This window comes from Callionymus lyra, chromosome 14, assembly GCF_982586985.1.
Source record: "Callionymus lyra chromosome 14, fCalLyr1.hap1.1, whole genome shotgun sequence".
Lineage (NCBI taxonomy): Eukaryota > Metazoa > Chordata > Actinopteri > Syngnathiformes > Callionymidae > Callionymus > Callionymus lyra.
Window position 1 is genome coordinate 22,091,260 of NC_141831.1, and position 27,260 is coordinate 22,118,519.

The 27,260-nt window shown below is 36.9% G+C and overlaps 1 protein-coding gene across 4 annotated transcripts in view; it reads left to right on the forward strand.

Annotated features, from left to right (window-relative positions):
* The window catches only part of LOC148066454 (neural cell adhesion molecule 1-like), a 194,986-nt gene extending 187,745 nt beyond the window's left edge, over positions 1–7,241 (forward strand). For 2 of the 4 annotated variants that reach the window (XM_087807120.1, XM_087807121.1), the window contains 3 exons: positions 1,141–1,254; positions 1,515–1,883; positions 4,559–7,241. In XM_087807120.1, the coding sequence (XP_087663246.1) occupies positions 1,141–1,254; positions 1,515–1,883; positions 4,559–4,679 (604 nt within the window). In that variant the 3' untranslated portion in view covers positions 4,680–7,241. The remainder of the gene's footprint in view (positions 1–1,140; positions 1,255–1,514; positions 1,884–4,558) is intronic. The other 2 variants (XM_087807122.1, XM_087807124.1) reach the window with 1 other exon arrangement.
* The last annotated feature ends 20,019 nt before the right edge of the window (positions 7,242–27,260 follow it).

The window sequence follows — 27,260 nt, forward strand, 5'->3', positions numbered from 1 at the left end:
TTATTGGGAGGGAATGTGGATATTTGGCATGTCGGCCACAATGTCATTTGCTGTAAGCACTCACTTTCAAGCTCAGTAAAATCAGTGGGCGATGACAACAAGAGGAGGCTGCGGGGAGAAAAGAAGACGGTAAATCAGAGCCTGCAGGTGTCAGATAAGAATATCATATTGCTATGATTACAATGGTTACTCCAGTTTCCTCCCACACTACAAACATACACAGCTTCATTAGCTATTGTCTTGGCGCAAAAGATACACTTGAATGGTCGACCAGTAGCTGGGATTAGCTTGAGGCACCAGCGACCCGGTTGAGCGGTAAAACATGCGTCACACTTGAGGCTCGGGGGCCAAATCAGGCCCCGCTAACTACTTTAAGATGTCCACATTTAATCAGGAAACTTTACAATTAAAGCAAGTTATTCAAAAAGTAGAGGATTAAAGAGCTTAGATGGTAAATTGGTTAGCTTGTGACCTAAAGGAGTTGCCGGTTTAATCCTAGCTCCAGCTAAAGTTCTTTTGTTGTGCCCGTGAGCAAGACATTTAACTTGATGGTTGGCTGGCGGCGGCATCAGGTGTGAAAAGATAGACTTAATGTGGCACAGTGATGCTATATGCTAAAGCTAATGTTTGACTGCTTAAAGGACCGACAGTGGTTACCTAATGAGGTTTCATGAAACATTATCCTTAATTTGGCGACTAGATGGTACTCTCTCTACTAATTCAATGACACATTGGCATCGTTTTCAAACTAAGAGCGCCATCTAGTGGCCCTTCAAAATAAAGACACTATCATGATACCTTATTAGTAAGGGTGGTCTGATGAAGCAGTGTCATTATTTGAAGAGCCCATTATATGGCTCTATTTTCCATTGGTTTGAACTGTTCTAACGAAACATCACATCATTTTTAAACTGATGGCGCCACCTAGTGACCTCCAAACAACATGACACTGCTTCATGAAGCTTCATTAGCCCATTAGTACTATAATAGTACTGTAGAATTAATGTTTAAGATGAAATTGAAGCTACTGTTTCATGAAACAGTATCGAACGATCACCGGCGCAACGAATGGAAATGTTGTTTGACTTTTGTAATGTAGAACACTTGAGTGTGACAAATGTTCTGATTTGACTTTTATAGGAAAGACGAGTCAAAGGAGCCGATCGTGGAGGTGAAAGCTGATGAAGCACAAACCCCGAATCAAGGAGTGGCTCCTACTGAGCCCAACGAGACCACACCACTGACAGACCCTGAGTAAGTTTCTTCATAATAATGTGTACTAAACTGATCAATTGTTGAGGTGAAATCTATTTTTGACCGACATATACAATGTTAATCAGCAAACAGGGGGCGCTCTACCCTATCCTTGTCCCTCTCAACCGTTTTGCTAACATGTTGACTTTTTTAGATTTTATGTTTCCAGCTCATAGATCTCACTCTCACCTTCACTTCGTTTTTCTCCTGACATCTCCCTCACTTTTTTTCTTTGCCCTCCGGCTCCTCCCACTAAACAGGCCTGCGGTCGCCGACCCCCCCTCCGCCGTGGTAAACACGCTCCCCGAAACTAACTCGATCGCACCTAGCGAGAGCAACCCCAAAACTACCTCCAGCTCCACCAAAGCCACCCCGGGGAAGTCCTCTCCTAAAAACAGCCCCAAAGCTAACCCCCCGCCTGACGTCGGAAACCTGGTCGACCTAAGCGACGCCCCGGGAGTCGCACCCTCGACCGGTAAACCCTCCAATCCCTCAGTCCCCGCTGAGTCACAGAGTGACTCGACCAAAGCCCCAAACACTCCCCGAGTTCAGGAGTCGCAGGTAGAAGGAGCGAAAGGAGGAGCACCTCAGGCCCCGAGCACAGAGACCACCACACCAGCCCCAACTGAGTATGAACACTTCATTTGTCACTCACACTGTCTCCTCCGCCCTGGTGACATCCCATCATCGACACATGATTGATGACCTGTCAGCCATGCAAAGACCTTATTACCTGTGTTTATTGAGCAATAAATAATAATTATGAAACAAATATAGTCATAAATAATGATTTTAAAATATATATATATATACTTTTCTTTACCCTTATATTCTTTAATTTAAAGAGATATAAAATATCTCTTGTATTCAATCATACACATTATTTACACATAATTACACATAATTATACACATAATTACACATAATTATTCACATAATTACGATAAATACAGGTTATTTTCTAAAGTACTCTGCAGGTGTCTATCCAAAAAACATCTACTAGGGTTAGGGTTAGGGTCAGGTGTATATCCAAATAACATCTGAGAAAGCAGGTGAAGCTCCAATCATAATTATTCATATAATTAAACATTTTAGTTTATTAAATATTTGGACATTTTGGATAAATTCAAATTAATCCTACTTCCATACTACTAGAAAATACAAAATAATAATTGGATTTAAAAATAAAACTAATGGAAAACATTACTCAGGCTCATACTCAGATATCATTACAAATTAATAACTATTTATATAATTATATAAATTAAATGTATAAAATTAAAAATGTCTAGTACATATAATAGGCAGAAGAATTAAAACAAATTCTTAGTTCACGGTATCAACTGTGTTCAAATATTTTAGTTTAAAATAAATTGCGGTTTTAAGTTTCGACGTGAGATTTTCAATTTTAAAAACCTTGCTTTTCTTTGATGCAAAAGGTAGATTTTGGGGTGTCACCAGCGCGTCACTGTCACCGCTCCACTTCCACCTTCCACCTTGTTTGTCTCCTCACTAAATCGAGTCACCGACCCGCCCTACATCCTTCTCACCAGACCTGCATCTGTCATCCGTCGGTGTTGTTGATCTCTCCTGGTACGATCAGTGATCAAAATACCTCCATATAAGACGCTTGCTTTGCTTCTAATGGTGCCTTGACTTGATATCTTTAATGACACTTCTGAAGGAGGATATAGCTGTTGAGTTTCAAAGAAGTTTCGAGAAGCATCAAGTCAAGTGGTGTCACTTTATGTTCACAAGGGATGTAGGTTCACACTCCCTTGCATAGAGGAACATGTTAAAAACTCTCAGCAGCTGAAGGGGAAACAATGACTGGAAGCAAGATTTTTTGGTGTAGTTGTTTGATAAATATGGTTGATTTATTTTCCGTGTTCAATTCAATTTTAAATGTGTTATTATTTAAAGTGTCAAATCATAACAGAGTTTTCGGAGTTAAATAACTTTTTATAGTTTAAATAACACCATATAAGAAAGGAGAATAACAGGCAGAAACCACAAGCAGACCAAGACTCAGTGGAAGGAATAGAGAGAGAGAAATCTGTTGATGAATCATTAATGTGGCGTCAGAAATATATATAAATATATAGGTGTACATGTTGTTCAATCAGCTGTTTGTTTTGACACCTAAAACTAATGAAGCTTCATGAAGCAGTGTCATGTTGTTCAGAGGTCGGTAGGTGGCGCCATCAGTTTAAAAATGATGTGATGTTTCATTAGAACAGTTGTTCAAAACAAAGGAAAGTAGTGAAGAGACCGCCATCTAGTGGACTCTAAAAATACTGACACTGCTTCATGAAGCTTCATCAGACCATCACTAATAACAATAATATTGAGCTGCAGATGTCGTTGTCATTTAAGCAGCCTTTGAAAACGTTCGACTGAAATCATCTGGTGGGATTTTTCTCCTGAGAGCGAGGGATGCCACCAGAAGTGCTGAGATAAGAAAGATTCTATTACTTTAGCACGGGAGAGCGACGTGTCGTCCTTGGAGATCCTGTTGAAGGTTTAAATTTCACCCCCCATTGAAGCTAACAATGTTAAAGTTATTTTAAGTACAAAAGTTTCTTAAAATCACTTCAGTTGAATCAGGAAAAGCAATTTCAGTCAGGGGTCGTGGGAGTTGGATGTACTTATTGAGGATGGCCTAATTTGGTTAATCCCGCGGAGAGAAAGAGAAAGTGTCTGCAGTTTTTTTTTTGGGGTGGGGGGTGTATATTGATTTCAACTTTCCGAGCTGTTGCAGAGAGGAGGAGAAGATTCCGTGTGACACGACAGGAGGATGTTTTAAACTGTTGGGGTTTTGTTTTTTTTTCCAGTTGGACGTGAAAGTGCAAAGTTTGTGCTTTTGTGTCCAGGCCCTGGTTCAGACAGCATGTAATCCTCTTGCGTGTCGGGTGTGTGCGTCGGTTCTGCCTCAGTGTTTGGACTCCACCGGCATTGTTCCTACTGTACCGACTGTCTCATTCCGCATCAGCATTCATTGTTGGTAGAAAAATAGCAGTGACATCCATGTACTCTTAGTTGCTGCACCGCTCGGATACTAGTCTTGATCCCATTATGTGTGAAATGCATTCAGTTCCAGCTGGGAAAACAAATTCCCTCAAAGCATCTTGCATGTTTTTCACCCTCATTTTGTCTCCTTTTTTCTTTTGAACTGTAACACAAAAGCCAGCTCAGAAGCAGACGTTTTAGCCGCCGCAGAGACTGAGGGATTTGCCGCTAACATAATGTCCTTTTTTTCTTCTTCTTCTTCTTCTTCTTCTTCTCGTCCTGTTTGTCCGTGCAGCGGGAAACCTGTGAAGGATGATATCACGAAAGGAGAGAGCGACGTGAAGAAGGAGACGGCGGAGGTGAAGACGGTCCCTAACGAAGCTCCCCAAGCGAACGGCAACGAAAGTAAAGCGTAACGCCCTCGACGAAGAGACGCCGGTCGAGTTTTTGATCCTTTTTTTTTTTTTCTTTTGCGGGGGGGGGAAGGGGTCGGGGGGTCACAGTCACTGAAACCTCAAATCAACATCCATGAAAACAAAACTAAATTGTCTCCTCGTGCACTTCGGTTGATGATTCTCCACGACTGAAACTCAGATTCTCCAGCACTCGGTTCGATTGTTGCTCGACTTCACTGATAGCTGCCTTCATAAGTTACACGCTCCACTATCTTATGCAGTATCTCGTCGTAACCTTTTTTTTTTTTCATGTGTCCATCCTTTTGTTGCGTTCTGATGTCACTTCCTGTGTACCATCATGTTGGTTCCCGTAACGACCAGTCACGTGATCTTTTCGCTCGTCTGGTTTGAGAATATTTCAGAAGATTAACTCAAGACTTGAAATATTTTCCTGAAATATGTATTTTAAAGAGTAATTTGATGTATAAGTGGTTTGACTTTTGTACATTTCTTTTTTTTTTTATTGATCTTAACGGCATTTGTTTATCCTCATTTGTCTTCGCGTCCTACTCTAGTTATCTTTTTATTCAATTGGTCAACAATTTAAACTAAACATCTAAATTCAAGATAAACTTTTACATTTTTACAACTTCAATAACTCATTAGCATCATGTGTTAGCATCGAGTGCTAGCAAAGTTGCAAATAGTTTTTCTGATTGTATATGAATCCTCATTTCGAGCTCAAGGCTAGGTAACTTTTCAAATGTCCAAAACAAGATAAAAAATATTCCTCATGAAAGCCGAGGTCACGTGGGGATTTGCAAGTGGTAGCACAGGGACATGAAAATAATTGGTCCTCACATTGACCCATGAGGGACGCCACAATGCAGAAAGTCATTCCGTGAAGTTGTAATGCTCATCAACACTGCCGCAGGAAAAGGACCCTTGTGGTTACTTTTTAAAAATGATTTTTCTGTGAACTTCACTGAGAATAAGCAACTTTTTACAGTCAAATCTCAACACTGAGACCTTTTGAGATCCAACCAAAACAAATCATTGAAGCAGACTTGAATAGGAGTTGATTGTGTAGCATCAGTTAGCTTTGCTTTTTTTGTATCAATTAGCCGCTAACTGCTATGTTCACTGCATAGACTCTGCATTTACTTTCACTCGATATCAACTCTTACACTTCCCTGTTTTCTCTCCACAAACATTGCCATAGTGAGCCTAGTTCACCGCTGCCTCTGCTGTTTCACGCTTGTCAAGCTGCCTATTGCACTATCGTACGTTGACTTTAGTGACTAAAAAAGTAGCAACAAACCCAATTTTTCACAGCCAAAAAATAGCTACTCTAAGATGTCAAAAGAGGTGGATTGTATACAACCACGTTTTTGAATGTTGTTCTAATTTTAACAGTTTCACCGACGCTAACAGATCGGAAAGCAATGTGAGAGGCTCTTTTGAATTGAATTATACTAAAATTTGAATGATAGCATAAGAGAAAGCTTCATAAAGAACACTTCTTAAATAAAAGATTTTATGTTAGTTTATTTGTATTTCAATTGACTCGATCTTAGCAGAGTTGGGGGCTAATTCTAGTTAGCATCACAACAATAAGTAACTTCTTTTTCATTAAATATCATTAAAAGTTGGAAAAAAAACATTCACAAAAATATTTCAAATAAAAAATAAATCTGAAAACAAAAGTTAATTTCATCAATATTGGCAAATTAACTGAGAAGCTGCTAATGCTAATTAGCCCCTATGTTGTCCACTTAAAGACAGTGATAATGAGTGAAGCTTAAACATAACCGGATGATTCCTGCGGTACAATTTATCGTGTTTCCGACTCTTTGAAGGGTTGAAGTATGTCACGTATGACATACGTTTAAAAATGAATGTGCTCAACATCAACTGCTGCAGTCGTTCAAAGTCATCCAGTAGGAAAATCAAACCTTCAATTCTTGTTAAATATATTAGTCTGTGCTATTTAATTCTGTTAGCAAGTGGTTGAATTTGTTTTTTAGGCTGCAAGCTAGTTCACTGTGAACGTGTGAATCCGTCGTGTCATTAGTCGACTTTAGCAGGTTAGAATGTGGAGGACTGTAGCTGGTTAGTGTCGCAGCAGCGTGACGGACGTCCGACAGGAGCAAACTGGAAAGAGACAGTGCCTTTGAAATGAATAATGCTGGCAAACATTCCATCCCTGTGTTAACTTAATACACCCGAATGTTGTTTTACGTCATATATTTAAAGAGCATCTGTAATTATATGGCTCAAAAATAATTCAATGTTATTTCTCATCGTGCACTTGCCAAGATTTAGAAATAAAAATACCGAAAGATCTTTCGACGTTGATAAATCTTGACCTCAACGTTGCTCAGGAGGGTCGGACAAGAACAGACGAAGGCTCCATGTATTTGTTGATTTTTTTTTTTTTTCTAAGTGTTGTGTATTTGTCTTTCTATAATTGCTTCGAGAAAAATAATGTTTGCTTCATAAAGCTCTGAAATGTTATTTTTTAAAAAGGGAGAGATGTTGGCAAATTAAAGTGTCTCTGCTGAAATCCAGTGTGAAAACTGACCCGTCTGTTGTCTGTGTTTTCTGCGGCTCGTGAGTGAAAACGAGGTGAGATTTGTTCCCCACAACTGCACTGCATTATTCAGTTTGAATCCACCGCTTGCTTCAGACTGCAGACGTCCTCCAGGTTCTGTTTTTCATCCTGCTCCGCGTCTGCAGATGGAGACACAAAGCTACATGAATTTTTCAGGGTTTGAAACTGAGAAAAACATGTTGTCAGGGTCTGTGCCTTGTAGGAAAGAAGAAGCCCCGACACAGTGTCAGACAGGAGACTTCATCCTTTCATCTGCACGTGTGCTGAAGGTGAAACGAGCAGCATGTCCACCACAAGCTCAGAAAAAAATAACTAGAAGCAACAGGAAAACTCTGCTTCTCTGCTCCCGGAGCAAACAAAAAAGATAACAAAGTCTGTTTCATCATTTGATGTGATATGTATGAAACCAACAGTCAAAGTTGTTGTGTCTATTTTTATTTGCGCACAATGATTCACTACGACAACTAACTGACAAAATGTCATGTTTTTGTTTGTCAAATATTGACTCCATAAGTGTAATTTTGCCATTAAATCTTAATGCGATTAATATGCATTTTTAGTTAAATATTAAATTAGATAGAATGTATACATGTTTGAATTACTGTGGACAAATATAATATTACAATTTTAATAAAAGGGATAAGCAATACTCGCAAAATGGTTAAAAAAAAAAGACTCCTAATCATTATACATTTTTATATTTAGAATAAGATTTAGAAGTCAGTGTTTCAAACACAACTGTAATTTGTTGTGGTGGCATTACAGAATATAAAAATTAAATAATACAAATTAAATAGAGAGAGATTTATAAAATAAACATACAATACATTTAAAATACAATAAGAGACGTTAAAATACAATTGCCTACATAGAAATGATGATTGGAAATAAATGACATTTAATTAAACAACATTCATGATACAGACACTACACTAGTGATGAATACTCATTTTAAAAAGCATCAAACCTGATAATCATCCTGTTTTCACTCTTAATAAGGCCACATAAGTGCAGTCAAAGAGCTGCTATGGCTCCAGGGTCACATTTCGCCCGTGTATAATCTAAATGGGTTAAAACAAAATACTGTAAAGAATAGTTTCCTTAACCTCTACAATGTCAGTCTGTCCATCATTTTTGATTGAATTTTAATTTATGAAATATTAAATTATTTTAGAGCAAATTGATGCATTATTGAAATGAAATTATTAGAAAAAGTGACTTTAATATCCTATAAATTCATTTAAAAAGAACAACAGAAACTATATTTTGTGCTGCGCTTAATTCTTCAGTTCTCTAAATTGACCACTAGAGTGCAGCAGAGCCTTAAAAGAGCAGGCTGCTCTCAAGACACGTTGATCCCAAAAGGACTGCAGGAAATTAAAGGAATATTTCTGACGCACACAACACGTTATGACTACACACTGACAGGCTCGCACACGCGGACTCGACGGACTGTTCTGGGGGTTAAGACGGAGTGTGAGGTGGTCAGCCTGCAGCCAGAGTCACAGATGACAAATGTTGTTTACCTCTCTGGCCTGGACGAGGCCCCTCTCTGATGATCGATGACGAACAGACTTGGACGTGATGTGAGTGAATCATGGTCACGCCTTTGAAAACATTATTGATCCCTTAAATCTAAAAGAAAAAACAACATTTACATCAACTACAATTGAAACTCTCAGCAAACGAATACGAAAAACGCCTTCTGACGTCATTTAAACGTTGTATTTTAATGTGTATTTTGAGAAACATTTTTGGCCCATTTGACTGTTTCAAGTTATTAAGCTATTTGTGATTATATAAATTATTGTTAATTGTGATTGTTTTCTTCTGTTATTATCGTTGTATAAGTAAGTAAGTAAGTAATATTTATTTATATAGCGCTTTTCGAGACCAGGGTCACAAAGCGCTTAAACAATCAAAACAATACTAAAAAAAAAGTACATACTTTAAAGATCAAGATAATACTGAGAACAACACAGGAGTTCCAGAAAATCAAGGAAAAGCCTGAACAAATAAAAACGTCTTAAGATGTTTCTTAAAGGAGTCAGTAGATCCATCAAGCGCAAAGAGAGAGGAAGATCGTTCCAAAGCTAAGGAGCAACAGCCTGAAAAGATTTCTCTCCTCTGTTTATCAATTAATCTATCATGAAAACATAACTTTTCTTGACATGCTTATTGTCTGGCTGCCTTTCCAGGGTGTCCCCCCTGCCATCCATCAATAAACACACAAATTTGTGTTTTCGAAAATCCCAAAGTTGTCAAATGATTGTGCAAGAACTGCATTGATCATTAGTATTTGACAGCACAGAGTGCCATCTAGTGGTCTTTTGAAAGATGAACACTGTGTCATGGAACCTCTTTAGTTCACAAGTTATAATTTTGCAGATAATAACTCGTTTTTTAATCATTTACTTCCACTTACATTAGCACTAAGTAATATTGCAAATATTGTTTCTAGCTCCCCCAGCGTTGGAACAGTGTAACTGCAATGTCTCAAAGCATCTGTTGAAAAAAATGGGGGGTGGAAGTCAAAATGGGACGAAGGCTGTTGCAAGACAGGAAACAAATGTTGGTCAAAGAATAAACACGCTCGGTGCTTTTTGTCCTCTCAATGATTGACTCCCGTCCTCTGACACGTTTGTTTCTCAGATTCCTTCAAACATCAGCTCGTGCCAGTTGCCGGAGTCATCATTTTTGAGGTTATTTTGTGTGTGACCTACATCTCATTTCCTCCCCGGTTTATCTCTGCCTCTCATCGACACGTGTTATTAAAGAGTGTTTTTTTTTCTCTTCAAACGTCCCGGCGACGCTGAATTCTGCTGATCCTCGGCCTCCAAACAAAAAAAAGAGTGGCTGCACTTTCCTGAGCCGTCACGTGGATATTTAGGTCACTCACACATCTCACCCGTCTTTGAAGACCTCAGTGGCGGAGCTGCGAGATTTTTTTAAAGAAGCCGAGTAATCATGAAGATAAGAGATTATTGTCCATGTTAGACCTTCATGTCACTTATCTGCTCATCTTTGATTTCAATGCTCGCACCCCCACACTGGAAGATTAGGGTCCTTTCAGGGGGAGCCGGCCCTACCCCCCGCCCGAACGAGAACCCCAACAATGGTCCAGTGTGGTCTTCTCCAGGTCCAGGCTCCGCTCGTAGCTGAAGGCAAGCGAAGTACCTGTCTGAACACATGTTCCTCCGCGGCTCGCTCTCACAGCGCACACAAAGACGGCAGTGAAGACGTGTGGTCTCACCTTTGGCGAGGTTTAGAGAGGACATTAGTCAACGTGCGTGAACGAGTTAATTAGTCGAGCACTCGGCCATTTATGCAGCGTTCCGTCATCATTAAAGGTGCCATGTGGAGCTTGTTGTAGCCATTAAGCACCCGAGGAGGCGTCGGTCTGAGGAGCACTGAGGACGAATCTGAGGAGGAGAAATCATGGCAACAATAAAGTACATTTGATAGAGTGAATAATAATATTAACATTTAAAGAAATTATAATACTTCATTTTATTATGATTTATTGAAGACTCAACGTTAATATTTCACAAATTATTAGAATGAAATAATGACTTTATTTAATGATTTGCTAAACTTAAGTTAAACATGGGCAGAGAATGTGATCAGAGAAAATGACATTTTGTTAGAATGGGTTTTATTTTAAATAAATAATGACAAGAAGTTAAATGGGATATGAAACCTGGACGATAAATGGTGTGTAAATAAAAAAAAGTTGTGATTTATACCTTGTTTAAAAGAAAAGATCAGAATCAGATTTAATATTAACTGAATTTAATTCTCATAAATAAAATCTGAAATAATTATATAAATAATGGAATGATAGTATCACTATTATTTATTTTCACGAAAACATTTAGGAAGAAATACAAGAAAATAAACAGAAATTATAGTGAACAAGATGAATCCCATTAAATGTATGTAAGATTAAAAGAAAAATATAGTTTAATACATATTGTCCAACACAAATAAAATAAGAAATGTATTTTAACTGACCTACTAAGATTTAATTAAGATTTAAGATTTATTTAAGATAGATTTTCGTTTTAAAAGCTCTCAAAACAGGAACTATAACATTTTTAAAAGTACCCAAAACACTCATTTTAACTACATTTTGACTCTGAACATATTTTTTTTAATTTAACATTTCCATAAAGGTATATTTATTTGACTTATTTCTAAAAGAAAACTGGGTCCATTCACTTTTGATGTGTCTTGCTGAGATTCCAGGAGAGATGAAGAAGAAGAAGAAAAAGAAAAAGAAGTCATTGATAATGAGTCATTCTTGTGACTCATTAGTCAGATTATTGAGTCTTCTATCAACATTCAACCACGAGTGAAACACATCCTGCACCAGATTATCTCCGTAGCAAACATCTCATCTCATCACAGCATCAACAGCCCAATTTACTTCAAAACAAAGCGCTGTGGTCGACGATTCCAAAAATAAAATCCACTGAATACAGCTTCTTCTGTCGGGACCTTTTATATTCTCTTTTCCTGGACAAAAAGCCAGTTAGCCATGCATTCCTATCCGGAACACTCTGCTTCATCTTTGCTGCCCAACCTTAAAATCACATCAGTGTTACATCATCACACACATGCAAGCACGCACACAAGATGCCAACAAATGTTTCTCTTACACTATTGTAGGGGACGTTTCTCCACGGCCCAGAATAAGGAGCTGTTTCATCCCATCTTGTCCCGAAATAATATTTAGATCACAGTATGTAACAAATGTGGCACAAACAAAACAACGTTCACTTCTCTCTTGTTCAGAATTTAAAATGGATTCTGATTAACACAATTGTTTTCTTGTTGTTTACAATTAGACATTACTAGACTTATTAGCCTCAGACCTATTAGCTTCAGACATGCTAGTTTCAGACATATTAGCTTCAGACCTATTAGCTTCAGACATGCTAGTTTCAGACCTATTCACTTCAGACCTATTAGCTTTAGACATGCTAGTTTCAGACATATTAGCTTTAAACATGCTAGCCTCAGACCTATTGGCTTCAGACATGCTAGCCTCAGACCTATTAGCTTCAGACCTTTTCACTTCAGACCTATTAGCTTTAGACATATTGGCTTTAAACATGCTAGCCTCAGACCTATTAGCTTTAAACATGCTAGCCTCAGACCTATTAGCTTCAGACATGCTAGCCTCAGACCTATTAGCTTCAGACCTATTCGCTTCCGACCTATTAGCTTTAGACCTGCTAGTTTCAGACCTATTAGCTTCAGACCTGCTAGTTTCAGACCTATTAACTTAAGACCGGCTAGTTTCAGACCTATTAACTTAAGACCGGCTAGTTTCAGACCTATTAGCTTCAGACCTGCTAGTTTCAGACCTATTCGCTTCATACATACTAGCTTCAGACCTACGGTTTCAGTCCTATTAGCTTCACCACTGCTAGCTTCCGACCTACTAGCTTTATACAGACTAGCCTCAAGCCTACTGTGGGGTGGAGCCTGACAAATAAATATTTTCATTTTCTTAAGAAACTTGTAAACTCGACATTTAATCCATTATCTTTTACAGAAGATGCTCAGTCGTCTGGGAGAGGCTCTGTGTAAAACTGCTGCTTTTCTGAATCTTTACTTCGACTGTTTGGATCATCAGGATAAAAAGGTTGGAATGCTAGGCCTTTTAAATGCTTGTGCTATTTAAGAGGATTGTAGGTATTTAGTATTTATGGTCTGATGAAGCTTCATGAAACAGTGTCATTATTTTCAGAGTCCACTAGATGGCGGTCTCTGTACTATTTTCCTTTGTTTTGAACAACTGTTTTAATGAAACATCACCTCATTTTTAAACTGATGGCGCCACCTACTGACCTCTAAACAACATGACACTGCTTCATGAAGCTTCATCAGACCATCACTAGTATTTAGTACTAGACAAAATGTCTAAAATAATAAATCATTACATACAGTACCCTTAATTAAATGGATACATTAAAGTAAAATGGAAACAAAAACATGATTTAATTCAAGAAAAAAATACCAAATGAATGCACTTTTTTTTAACCCGAAATGTATTTGTTCCCATCAGAACATTTTTCTATTATATTTCTTTATATTTTCTCACATGTTACCTCTTTAGTAGAAAACCATTTGAAATAGAGAAGTTTTAAAAAGGCAAAAATAAGGTTTGTATTTCCCTTGTTCGTTGACATGCTTGATGTTTGTTCTGTTAATAAAAAAATCACGAGCTCTGTATTTCTTTGGCGCTACAAACATTACATCATCAAACAAAAGTCTAAAATAAAAAAGCTCTCATTCTGCACCTCCATATTTCCCTCTGCTTCCTGTAATTCCATTAGTGCTCCTCTGGTAAATCCAGCAGGACTTCCTGCAACTTACAGGAACCGTTTTGGGTTTTTTTTTTGATGAGCAAATCTTCAGAAGGAGGCGTCTTCAAAGAAATAACTTCCCACTTCACTTCTTAAGCCGAACAAAAACTTCTCCTAAATGAATGGTCTTTGCTCACAGCTGGTGGCCGCAGCTGGCAGCATTGTGGACCGGCGCTGACCGGCGGACTCACAGCTCAGACTCGGACCCGGGCTTGAAGAGAGACACAACAGGTACAGCACATCAAACGAAAACCGACTCGACGACAATTTTCTCACTTTGACGACGCGCTCAAGTTTGTTTCACTTTTTTTTTTTCTTGGGACGACTGAAGAAATCAAAGAAGCGTCGACTTGAAAGGAGGCGACAGACAACGAAACAAGTCCTTCATTCACTCGTGAATCAAATCAACGTTGATCAGTCGTAAAAAAGAAATCACTTTAGAGAGCAGGGAGAAGATCAAGAAGATAATTAAGTCAACCGTTGATGTGTCGCGTTAGCTCCTCAATGCTAAAGTCACACCAGCCAACAAATACACAGCTTGTGAAGTTCCTGATTCATAGGCTTGAGGGAGGAGGGACACCCTGGAAAGTGTCCTAGTCCATCTAGTCTCAACAGTTCACCGTCACATAGTGAGTTTAGACTCAGTGGGAGGAAACCAGAGTTGCTCACGGTCACCTCACACTGGACTGTGATCAAAAACTTTCTGGTGTCGTCTCCAACTGTTCCACCGTTATAAAGATAACTGCTGTTGCAGTGCATTGTGGGAACTGCAGAACGTTTCCTTTAATACCACTTTACGTTACAGAATGCCTGATGAAGGAAAAGCATTCAAGTAAAAGTTGGATTAAGTTTTTTAGTAAGTAAGTAAGTAAGTAATATTTATTTATATAGCGCTTTTCCAGACCAGGGTCACAAAGCGCTTAAACAAACAAAACAATACTCAAAAAAGTATATACTTTAAAGATCAAGATAATACTGAGAACAACACAGGAGTTCCAGAAAATCAAGGAAAAGCCTGAACAAATAGAAATCTCACCCTCATGTCCACTAAAGGTTGGAATTATTTTCAGAGTAATCTGCTCCTTTATTCTTATAGATTATATAAGTCTTTAGGCAGGAGCTGAGAGAGTTTCCACTAAAAACAAACCTAAAATATAGACTTGTTAAATACATGTCAGAACAATTCCTGATGTCCAGGCTTCGATACTAGATGGTGAAAGATCGATGTGTTGAATTTTTGTTTTCATCATTTTTTTGTAAAATTGTTGTATATTTTGTTCTCGTATTTCACAGACATTGGTGTACATTGAGTATATTTCACCTGGACTGCATCATGTGACTCCGCCCACAGTCACGGAGACAGACGCACGAGGGTCACCTTCAGGATGTTGGCGCGAGGTGTCGTCATCCCCCTCTGGAGTCTTCAGGCTTGTGTTTAACCTGCTCCCACAAACAAACCTTCAGGACGCTCGACTTACTTTAACACGTCTTATTTGGACTCAATTCATCGTGAATGTTCATCGGTCACAGTGTTTGAAACCCATCTCAATCTCATATCGCAATTCTAGTTAAGACATGACATGGTAAAAAATAAATTTGTGGTCATGAAATACTAAACAGTCCTGTTAATGTGACCCGGAGGCCCGAAAACAAATGTGTTTGAGGTATCCCTTGTGTTGCCTCTAGATCAAGGTGAACGACCTCCCTGGTTTCCAGAAATACATATGCAGTGGTGGAGGTTGTTCAACTTGACGCAGAGGCAACACAAGGGATACCTAAAATACTTTTTTTTCCCAGGAATTTTGGTCACCTTGACTCTGATGCAGAGCAAGGAATAATACATTTTAATTGATCTCTTACAATTGAGTTCCATTTCATCACGAGCCCTAGATAGCTCTAGGATAGCTCTTAAGATATGGGTATGATCCCTGCACTTTTTAACCCTTGTTTTGTCTACGGGTCAAGGTGACCCAGAGGCCTGAAAACAAATGTGATCACTATGACGCAGACACAACACAAGGGATCCCAAAAACACATTTGTTTTTAGACTATTGTAACAGTTTATACAAATACAAAACTCTGCAGCTATAATTCTGACCTGCTCTACTACAGTAGAAGAACTCACATTTCCCCGATCCTTAAAACTCTTCACTGGCTGCCAGTTTCTTTCAGGATCAATTTTAAATGTATCTTGTCTTGACCTTTTAAAGAATGTTTTTTAACTGTGTATTGTTTTTGATTGTTCAAGCGCTTTGTGACCCTGGTCTAGAACAGCGCTTTAAAAATAATATTTAAATTTTACTTACTTCCATTAGTTTTCGGTCACCTTGATCTCATTTTGTTGCAGCTGCAGTAGTGGACTTGCGCTCTCCAGGCTTTTAAATACATAAAGATATTTTTGAGAGGTTACTAAATATTGAAAAATATTTTCCATTTTCTTTTTTCTTTTAAGGTGTAATTTATATTCTGACATTATTGATAACAAGGAGGTTATTCATAAGAATGAACTAACTAAGTTAGATTTGTTGGACTAGAAAATGTATATTAGATTGTATTTTGTTTAAAATCTGGGTTTTTATAGATATATACTGTATATATATAATATCACAGACCATATCATTGTCGAGGAGATATCCCTTGTTGTGGATTATTATTATTTGGTGTGAAAAGCTTTAAACAAAATGTAATTAAAAAAATATAAATTATAATTAATATATTATTATTGGTTCTTTTTACTGTATGTAATACATATCTAATGTAATGTCGAGTGCTCCACGTTTTTTTTTTTCTGAAGTCCTAAACTCCAGTTGAAATACTGCAGCAGGAAGGAGGAGAAGGAGATATATGCCGAGGGATTAGTCGTCTGGAGCCTCCCTGTGGCTTCCAGGCCTCTGTTTCCAGAGGAACACTGTAAGGTGATTACCTCCAGGTTTCAAATCGCTCCACTGGTCAAACACTATGGTCACAAGAGCTTGACCGTCTCTCCTCCTCAACATGCTCCTCGTCCAGGAGTCTGAGCCAGCGACGAGGAAGCTCCACCGATGGCAAGATTTCAGCGGCTCCACTTCAGACGGCGTCTCGGATCAGGAAGAGAAGGAGAAACGGGGACGAGGGAGAAAGACATCCTTCTTTTTCTTCGGGATGAAAGGGAGGCGGCGAAGGCCCTCGGTGTTGTTCTGTGGCCGGAGGAGGTTCGTGGGAGATGAAACACGTCGCTGCAGAATGTGCTTCTCGTTGCACCGAATCAGCTTTTCAACGTGTTTGCAAAAATCTAAAAAGATACGACCAAAGCTTTACTTGATCTGAATGAACTGATTTCTATTGGATTGAGTTGGAATGTTAATTCTCTGATCTTCAGCAACTATCATCCCTTCCTCACCCACATTTTTTCATTAAAAAGAAATTGACTTGAAATGTTATTTTTATAAATAAATAATAACATAAATATGTATATTTTTCAATAATGGGTTTTCTTACATGATTTAGATTGTATTGGATTTGAAAAAAATATTTTGGTAATACATAGTTAAAAAACATTACAATAAATATATATATATATATATATATATATATATATAAAAAAACAGGTTTACTTCTATGTTTCAGATTATTTTTGAATTACAATAATGTAATAAATATCTTAAAACAGTAAAATCAGTATTTCATAAATTAAAGAACAATTTATTTTCCATGTTTTTTATTATTTTTGGACTTGAAAACAACATCTTTTGTAAAATTTTAATTAAAACATTAAAATAAAAATATAGTTATTCTTCTATGGTTGGATTATTTTTATACTTTAAAGAAATAAATAAAACAATAAATTAATGTTATATAGCATTTTTCTTGTAATTAATACATTAGAAACATACAAATATATATTTCTTACATTTTTATTTGGACTTGAAAAAAGCATTTGTGTACATAAAAAAATATAAATATTTATTCTGAGTTATTAATCATTTAAGAAATAATAAAAAATTAAATACATATTTTTTGTTACAAATTAATGAAAACATGAAAACTTTCATATTGAAAAAAAAATCGATTTCTTACTTGTTTTAGATTATTTTAAGATTTTTAATAAATAAACAAAGCATTAACAAAACATTAAAAATTAACATAACAATTATTTCAAAATGTTGGATTATTTTTTGACTTTACTCTTCGAATAAAAAAATATAAAACATTAAAAGAAATATTTAAACTAGACTATTTTCCTTACATGTTTTAGATTATCTTTGGATCTGAAAATAGCATTTTCTTGTAAATACTTGTAACAACTATGTAAATACATTAAAAAAAAACAATTAACAAAAAAATGAAATATTATCATAAAAAGAAGATGATGTTTGTTTTCACCAGAAAGTAAGTTGTTTATTATTGATCAACATGTGTTCACTAACAATATTTAATTAACAAATATTACATGTTCTTTAGACAAACAACACTATTAGTGTCATTAAATCTATGGAAAAAGTCAGTTTTAACATTTTCACTTTGGTAATCCTCAAAGTGTTCTCAAACGTTGACTGCATATTATTTTAACCTGGATTTCTTCTGAAGCGTAACTGGTCACAAAATACATAAGGCTCTGTATATAAATAAACTAAATCAGAAAAAGAAAAGTAGATCACACTAAGCTCTGCTCATATGTAGTTTGAAATTCCAATGACACACCATTTCTTCATCATGGGAACACGAGACGTTCTGTGTTTATGTTCTGCACTCAGTCTCTCTGCAGCTCACACCTCCACCGAATTCCACTCAAATGACCTTTTGTTCAAACACAGACCTGTTTTGAAGATGAAATGTTTCCGCTAGCGTTGAGAATCTTTTCTATGAGCTCCAGAGTGATGTGCAAATGAATTTCTCAAAATAAGGTCCCCGGCGTGTAAAGACCTTCAAACCAGCACCAGCGTACTATATTTTATTTGACTTATTTTCCTCACTTCAATTCAGCCTCAGTGGGAGCTGCAGTTTTTTTTTTTTTTGGGTGGGATTTCAGTGTCTGTGGTAACTGGGTCACCTCAATAAGCACAGCAGCAGGAGAAAAAAAGCTTCCACTCTCTCACCAAAATGTTTTTGTATGAATCCACATCCCTGCTCCTGATACACACTCATCCCAAACTGCTGCTCGTGAAAGCCGGTTTGATTCCGCCGAGGTTTGTCGTTGTTGATCGTCCAGGATTGATGTCTCTGCGTCACAAATGCAGCCGTTTAAGAAGCGACAGAGGTCATGTGATGCTTTCAGCATGAATGTAAGATTCAAACAGGCTCACGTCGCTCACACATCAGAAAATCACTGTGGAAAGTGTTTATTTGAATTTTACTGGATGTGTTGAGCATTACATTCAATTGTACAACAAACTTAAATATACTGTATATTACAGCAGAGAAAGAATAATAGAAATAAAATAAACAATCGGATATTATGGAGGGAAGGAGTCACATTTTTAGAGAAAAAATATTTTTTTAAATAGAAAAAACAGAATAAAAAGAATAAGATAATGTATAGAAAAGCTTGGACTTATTGTTTTCTAGGAATAATGTATTTTTTTTTAAATTAAGGTTGTAGAAACATGTGTTGAATCACAAAGAAGCAATAATTGTTGGATCTAATCATTGGTTTTATCTATTGCACACTTGGGGGAAGTATAAAAAAAAATGTATATACTTCAAAGAATTAAAAAATATTTAAATTATTGATATGAAAAAAGTATTTTTGCAAAATATAAACTTGAATTTTAAACAACATCATTATTTGATTGTGACTAAAATTAATAAATATCGATGGAAATATGAATTTTGAAAAAACGAAATATTATCTAAATTATATTTTCATTATTTTGCTTAAAAAAAACATTTAAATATTTCTGGGGTTGTCAAATTAAATCAATAAAATATACTACAAACAAATTTAGATTTTTATCTTGTTGAATATAACTGGTATTGTTATACATATATATGTATGTATATATATGTGTGTGTATATATATATATATATATATATATATATATATATATATATATATATATATATATATATATGATTTTAATTGTTTTTCATTAAAAAAAAAATATATATATATATATACTTTTTTTCTTTTCTTTTCTCACACTGCTACTATATTTCTATCTAAATAAACAGCAATCATTAAAATGCCATCATGAACTGTTTTTGTTTGTTCTTTAAATGTGTTTTGAACCACAATAAATGTGAATTTCCAGATTTACTGAGAACATTTTGTCTGAATTTGAATTTTTGTATTTAATTATATTAATTATTGTATGGGTGGAAGACAAATAAAAGGTTCACAAATAAGCAATAAAAAAATGTCTTTGTGAATAAATACAATTTCATTTAAAATAAAAAATGTAAACTTTAATCACAAATAGTTATTTTAAATAATAAAAAAAACATGTATTTAATATTGGGAGTTACCGTTGTACTAGATAGATAGATGAAAGGCATTGTATATTTTTAGATAATACAGAGATGAAATTGTTGTACAAGGTACTAGCAAAAAAAGAAAAAATTGCTTTGTGTTGAGGTGTTTAGGGCCACATTAACAAACATTTCCCTAAAGGATAAAACACTGATCTGTTTGTCAGGTGCGACAAGAATGAAGACGGGACACTTTCATCCTCCTATAGTTTTGCACTTATCAGCCACATTCCGTAAGATCTGCTCAAGTATTTTTAAGAGAAGATAAAGATCTTCGTGGTCCACAGTCTTCACATCCGTCATGGTGATGCTCGGAGGTTCTTCAGTCAGACTGTAACTGTTGCTCCGTCATTACTTCTGGCTTTAAACACCAGGGACGAACACAGACCTATGTTCATTATTAGATCTGCTCAAGCTTACAGTAGAATACTTTTGTTTCATTAACATCAAACTCACTGAGACAAGAAGACAACAATCTCTTATCAGTCCCGGTGCAACCAAATATTAACCTAACAGGAAGTAATTGTCTAATCTTGATATTGTCTTTTCATTCTTCGAGACTCTATTTGTCTTAATTATATCTCTGTTTGTCCTCCTTTATCAAACTCATCTTACCTACCTTATCTTATCTTAAACACTGACATCTTTATATGTCACGACATCAACATTGTTGGTTAAAAAAAACCACAAAAGGAAATGGTTTTTAATTCTAAATACATTTGAAAATGATGTTTGTAGTGAGTCTAGATTCCCCCTGAAAAGCTCTGTCATCTGTGAGAGACTTAATATAGTTAAAAGAATACCCTGCCTCCCGTAAACCACTGTTTTATCAAATTATCTCTTTAAATATTTATGGGTGGTGTTTTTACTTTCTGTGTCATTCAATCAAAAATGAATTTCTTTAATACATCATTACCTCTATTCCACTTTAAAAAGAATCATCTAGAACTCAAGATAATATTACAAATAATTGAGTTCCAACATCTTTCTTGAAGTATGTTCTTCTATGACAACGTGTCGCTGAAACACGAGAAGAACGACCAGATCTTATCTCGTCTCTGTCTTTATGTTTATTCCTGGGTTTGCTGTTTGAAAGATGACCTGCTGACCCGCCATCATTCTTTCAACACAGCCGCGGTCGCGCTGGTCACTCGGGTGGGTTCAGACACGATTGCAGGGTCAAGGTACTCTTCACCTGAGACTGGCTCCGCGGGACCTTCATTCTCGGGCTATTGAAGACAAGAGGATCATTGATCCGCTGGATTTCGTTAAGTGCCGCAGTTTGTCCTCCGAGGCTGCAGCTGCAGAACTGGAATGAAGAAGTAAATAGGCTCTTGGTAAATAAAACACCTAGGTCAACATGGCCATTTCACCCATTAACCTGGAGCAGGTTAGAGCATCCTGGTGGAGGTAGGGGGTTGATTGGGGGGTGGGGGGTGTTTGCACTTCAGTTGTCAGACCTGTATCTCGGTAAACATCGTGATCTTGGTCATTTCGGGGTCGAAAGGGTGTGAAGCGTCGAAGAATTCCACTTCGATCAGAAGGCAACAGATTCTTTTGCGTCTCCTCTAGTGCGCTAAGAGCACTTCCCAGCCGATTCCAGCAGAGGTCAGAGGTGAAGGTTAGGGGTCAGGGAGGCGTGGCCTTAATGCCGGCGACGCCCACTGGTTTACACAAGTGTAAAAAGGGTCCATTCAGTGTGTCGGCCGGGGCAGAGCATCACAAAGGTCCTCTGTGTGGGGCCGATACCCCCACTGACACACACACACACACACACACACACACCTACACTATATTCTTCTATACTTATGTGGTGTCACAATACAGTGTTGTTCAACAAATACAGCCAGGGGGCGGAGCCTATATTAGCCATACCACTTACAAACTCGCCTATCTCCAGCAATACTCCCGCTGTCACACAATCAGATTTTTAAAAAAGAAATATAAAAAATAAGGTTTTCAACACACAATATTTAAGTCAATATAACAATTTTAAATCAACTCAGTGACTCACAGACACCACTATAACCTCTCTTATGTCCGCTCGCTCACTTATCCCGATGATTTAAACATGAATCTTCTCTCCGACGTAACCTAAGACGATATCGATATAATTTAACCCTCATCTTCCTCCACTTTCCTCAGAGAAATGCTGGATTATAAGCAGATTAAGGGAGTGCCTTTTTCTTTATCCCCGCGTAAGCCTGCGCAGCACGCTGCTCAAAGGTAATGAAGCACTCTGTGATCCGTGCCTGGATAATTCTAAAAACTCCCAAAGCACTACTGTAGTTTAAAGGAAATGAGATTTTTCAGACAGACCCTTTAAAGCCGCGATTTCCTTTTTGTGGCGGCGGTTTAACTGACTTTAAAGACCTGCGGAAAGAAAAAAACTCATGTCGTGGTGATGGACAGTTTAGGAACCGAATAAAAACAAGTCTGGTCGGTGTCAGGGTGAAGACTACATTAGGACAAACTAGGTCAAATTTAGCAGTTTAAAATATCAACAACACATTAATACGTATATGGATTACTGATGGGTTGATGAGGCTTCATGAAACAGCTGAGGAGGTATCATGATACAGTGTACAGCTTCAGCCAAATAATCTAAAGTTGTCTTTCTGATATACATGGTCAGTTTACGGAGTATGTGTAGATGAGGCCTCATGAAACATCACTATACAGTCTCTCTATTTTAATAGGACACTGTATCATGATACCTTATCAGCTGTTTCACAAGAACTCATCACTATTATGAATGTACGGCAACAGTTGATGATCTTATTACTGTTAAAGCTAGTGATGGGTTGATGAGGCGTCATGAAACTCTATCGCTAGGTGGCGCCCTCAGCTTGTTGATGTTTCATGGTTTTCATTGCATTAGTTGCTCAGATGTAAAGATTGTAGAGTGCCATCTAGTGTCTGTTTATAATAAGGACACTGATTCATGAAACCTCGTCAGCTCTGAAGGCCAAAGACTGAAAATAAAGTTGTATTTCTGTTATTAAACATATTTGAAAACTGTTTGATGACTGAGATCAGAATCAAAATTAGTGGTGACAAACCCCTGGTCCATGAGTTTTTGAGGCATTTGTTACTAGGACACACAGAAATACTAAATAATTGATATAACTTCTGTTCTATTGATTATGACTGTCTGAAATGGGTTTTGTTTTGATTTTTTTTAAATATATTTTTACTCAAAAAATAAACCTGTAAACTAGAGAAAATCAGTGAAAAAAACGATATGATTTATTTTAACTCTATTTCGGTCCTTTAATATAAATCCATCATTAAACTAGTAAAAAATGGCCAAATCAATTGAACCTTCAAAATACAACTGTTGATTTATGGAAGCTGTTCATTTCATTTGAGTGTTTTTAGAAAGATCATGAGAGGTTAACCAGGTCCAGCTACAAATCCCATGAACACAACAGTGTCTGTGCGAGGACAAGAAAGTAACCAATCGGCTGTGAGTTTGCTCATAATGAATGTATTGTTTGAAATATGACAAAATAATTTTTTGGATTAAACTTGTTTTTCAAAATACAAAAATATAATTTCCAGATATAACAAAATTTCCTGTTGAGAATTTTCTCAAATTTTCATGACTAACTTTAATCTTGAGCCGATGTGTTGACGACACACAAGTTTAAATCTCTTCTTGTTTAAATCTCTTCAACTGAGAAAAATCTCTAAACTTAGGAAAATGCTGTCACAACATGATCTGGAGCTTGTAATCCATGCGTTTGTTTCTTCTCGTCTGGACTATTGTAACAGTTTGTTTTCATGTCTTAACAAGAAGGAGCTGTCTCGCCTGCAGTTGATTCAGAACTCTGCAGCGAGAATTCTGACCCGCTCTAGTAGAAGAACTCACATTTCTCCGGTCCTTAAAACTCTTCACTGGCTTCCAGTTTCTTTCAGGATCAACTTTAAAATTCTGGTTCTTACTTTCAGAGCTATTCATGGTCAGGCTCCTCCTTACATCACTGATCTGATCCAGCCTTACACCCCAGCTCGGGCTCTGAGGTCTGTGGATCAGAATCTACTTATGGTTCCACGCACACGGCTCAGGACCAGAGGAGAGAAATCTTTTCAGGCTGTTGCTCCTAAGCTTTGGAACAATCTTCCTCTCTCTTTACGCTTGATGGAGTCTACTGACTCCTTTAAGAAACATCTTAAGACGTTTCTATTTGTGCAGGCTTTTCCTTGAATTTCTCGAACTCCTGTGTTGTTCTCGGTGTTGTCTTGATCTTTGAAGTATGTACTGTTTTGAGTATTGTTTTGATTGTTAAAGCGCTTTGTGACCCTGGTCTCGAAAAGCACTATATAAATATATATTACTTACTTACTTACTTACTTACTTGTTCCTCTACGAACTCTCGGCAAAATAATCTTTTCTTTGTAAGAGATGTTTTATCTTAACAACTTGTTGTGTTACTTTGATCTCATCGCTCTTTAAGTGATCAGGCGTCGGACATTTGGAATGTTAATCCGAATACCAAGCGAGCTCTTGATCACTTTGAAGACAGTATTTGTTCGCACAAACGCCGATGATGCTCCTCGACGTCCCGCGATGCCAATAAGTGACGCTCGGACCACACCGAGTGATCAGTTGCAGACCCCGGGAGCCCCTCTGGAGACTCTGACCTGCTTTCATTTTATCTGCCTTTTTCTTTTTGGTAAAGTGTTGATGGAGGCTGGAGGCGTGCGGCTGACTTGACGGATAATCCTGGATGACGGGTCGCTTCCACGTCTTTGCTCTGTCAGCAGCTGCGGTGGAATATTTCATTTCTTAGAGGAACATTGTTGGGAACAAAATGTTTGTTCAAACCTTTATTAAAAGCAAATGTTAAATTATTGATAAAAACTTTTATTTTGAAATGATTACTTTTAAAATACCTAATATTACAAACCTGATCCAAATACTTCTCATCAATACGATAGTAAGTAAGTAAGTAAGTAAGTCATTTTTATTTGTATATCGCTTTTCCAGACCAGGGTCACAAAGTGCTTAAACAATCAAAACAATATTCAATAAAGTATATACTTTAAAGGTCAAGATAAAACTGATAACACAACAGGAGTTCCAGAAAATCAAGGAAAAGCCTGAACGAATAAAAACGTCTTAAGATGTTTGCTAACATTTGTTATGCTAACTTAAGCTACTGTAGCTATATTTCACTCTGATGCTAGAGTGAGAGATAAAACAAAGAATGGGACATACATTTATTTTTCCCATATTTTAGATAAAATGAGGTGAAGTACTTATTTTAAAAATTGCCAAAATTACTGGATTAAAGAAACAAATTAAACATATCTGCATCAGTTGAAGCGAGTCAGTGGGCATGCTAATGCTACATAACATCAGGTCATATGACTTGTACAGCAGCAACTCAACATCAACCTAAAAACACAACTGCATTTCAATAATAAGAATAATCAATATATAAAATCTCCAGCCAATTGAAGCCAACAAAAGGTCCTGGTTTTTGTGATACACGGAGCAAAGTGGGCAAAGTTCCTTTGGATAAAAGACGCTAACAAGATCCACTATTAGCACGTTTCAAATCTTAGATTAACTTTATTAATCCCTCTGGAGATGTTCTTCGGAAAATTAGATTTCCAGTACACAGCAGACAATAGAAGGTACAGCAAGTTTCATAAAAGCAAGAACAAGAACGAAGTGCAAAAGAGCAAAGTGCAAAGAGATAACAAAGTGCAAATATAAAGAGCATCTTATTCGAAACTTTCGAAAAATGAAACACTATCAATTATCTTGAAACATTTTCTAGATGTTTGACTGAATACCAGAAAGAATGCACTGATAGAAAAAAGGCAACTGGTCCAGCAGAGAAATATTGTGAACAAACACTTTTAGAAACTCGAGGCCTGGTGGCTAAATGCGGCCCTTGGGGTCATCTTATGTGGCCTGAATGTGTGTAATTTAATCAACAACCTTCAGCACTTCCAAGGGTGAGGAAGTTAAAATGAAGTGAGGTCTTTGATTTCTCTCAAAATACATTCTTCGCAAATTTGACAATTTGGAGATAGAGATAAGAGAGAATCAAGCTTTGTCTAAAGTTTTGTTTCCTCGATGTCCCTCCCTCTTCACTGACAAATGTATAAATACATCTATATTGCTTTAAAATACGATATTTACCAAACAAAAAATACCTATTTCAGAATGACATGATTGAAAATGACTGGATGGAGAAGCTAAATGGTCATGAATAAATAAATGATGACCATGTTCATCCAGAATTATTGTAGGATGTCTCTGAGAAGAAGGAAGTCTAGGTCTCTTAAATGCATATGCTGTCCCCACGACCCATCCACTCACAAGTTGAGGAAACTATTCTCTATTATTCTGAGAAGTTCGGAGGCAAACACGCATCGACACAACAGACTTGTTGCCCGCCTGTAATGACGAAGTTTTTCAAAAAACGGCTGCTCCATCATTTCATTTAGTGACTTCCTCTTGTTCTGTCACAACATTCGTCTTGAACGCAGAAACTAAACTTTGTTATGTTGCCATAGGAGTCTGCATTAGAGAAGCAAGAGGATTTAAAAAATACAAAATGTTCCGTCAGTTAATGGTCGTCATTAAGTGTGTGCGCACCGGGAAGCACTTAAATATACTTCTCATGTGTTTTATCAACTGCCTGCACATTTATTGATCCAAAACAAAAAATAAAAAGCTTTTCTTTTGACAAAAGCTGTTGATGTCCACGAGCCATTTGGCTGATCATTGAGGATACATGCTCACTGCAATATCAATTATTTTTTAGAGGGTTCCGAGAACTGGCCCCGGAATTCTTTTGTTTCTTTTCTTTTTTTACGACGTGAATCAATACCATGTCAAAGACACATCATTATGATTCAATTTGTGAAACCGGATTTTCCCAAAATGTGTCTTTGTTGGACATAAAATTAGCTTCTGCAACTGTCGTTCTACATTAAATCTTCTGTGTTTATTTGCAATAAATCACTTGAGTTCATATTACAGAAGAAACATTTACACTACTTTTTAATTAATTATCGGATATTGCGTACACAATGCGATTAATTGTGATTAATCAGGAAAATCATGCAATTAATCCTGATTTAAAATTGTAAATGTTATTTAATTTGTTCTCAGGCAACATTTAAAAACACATATAAAG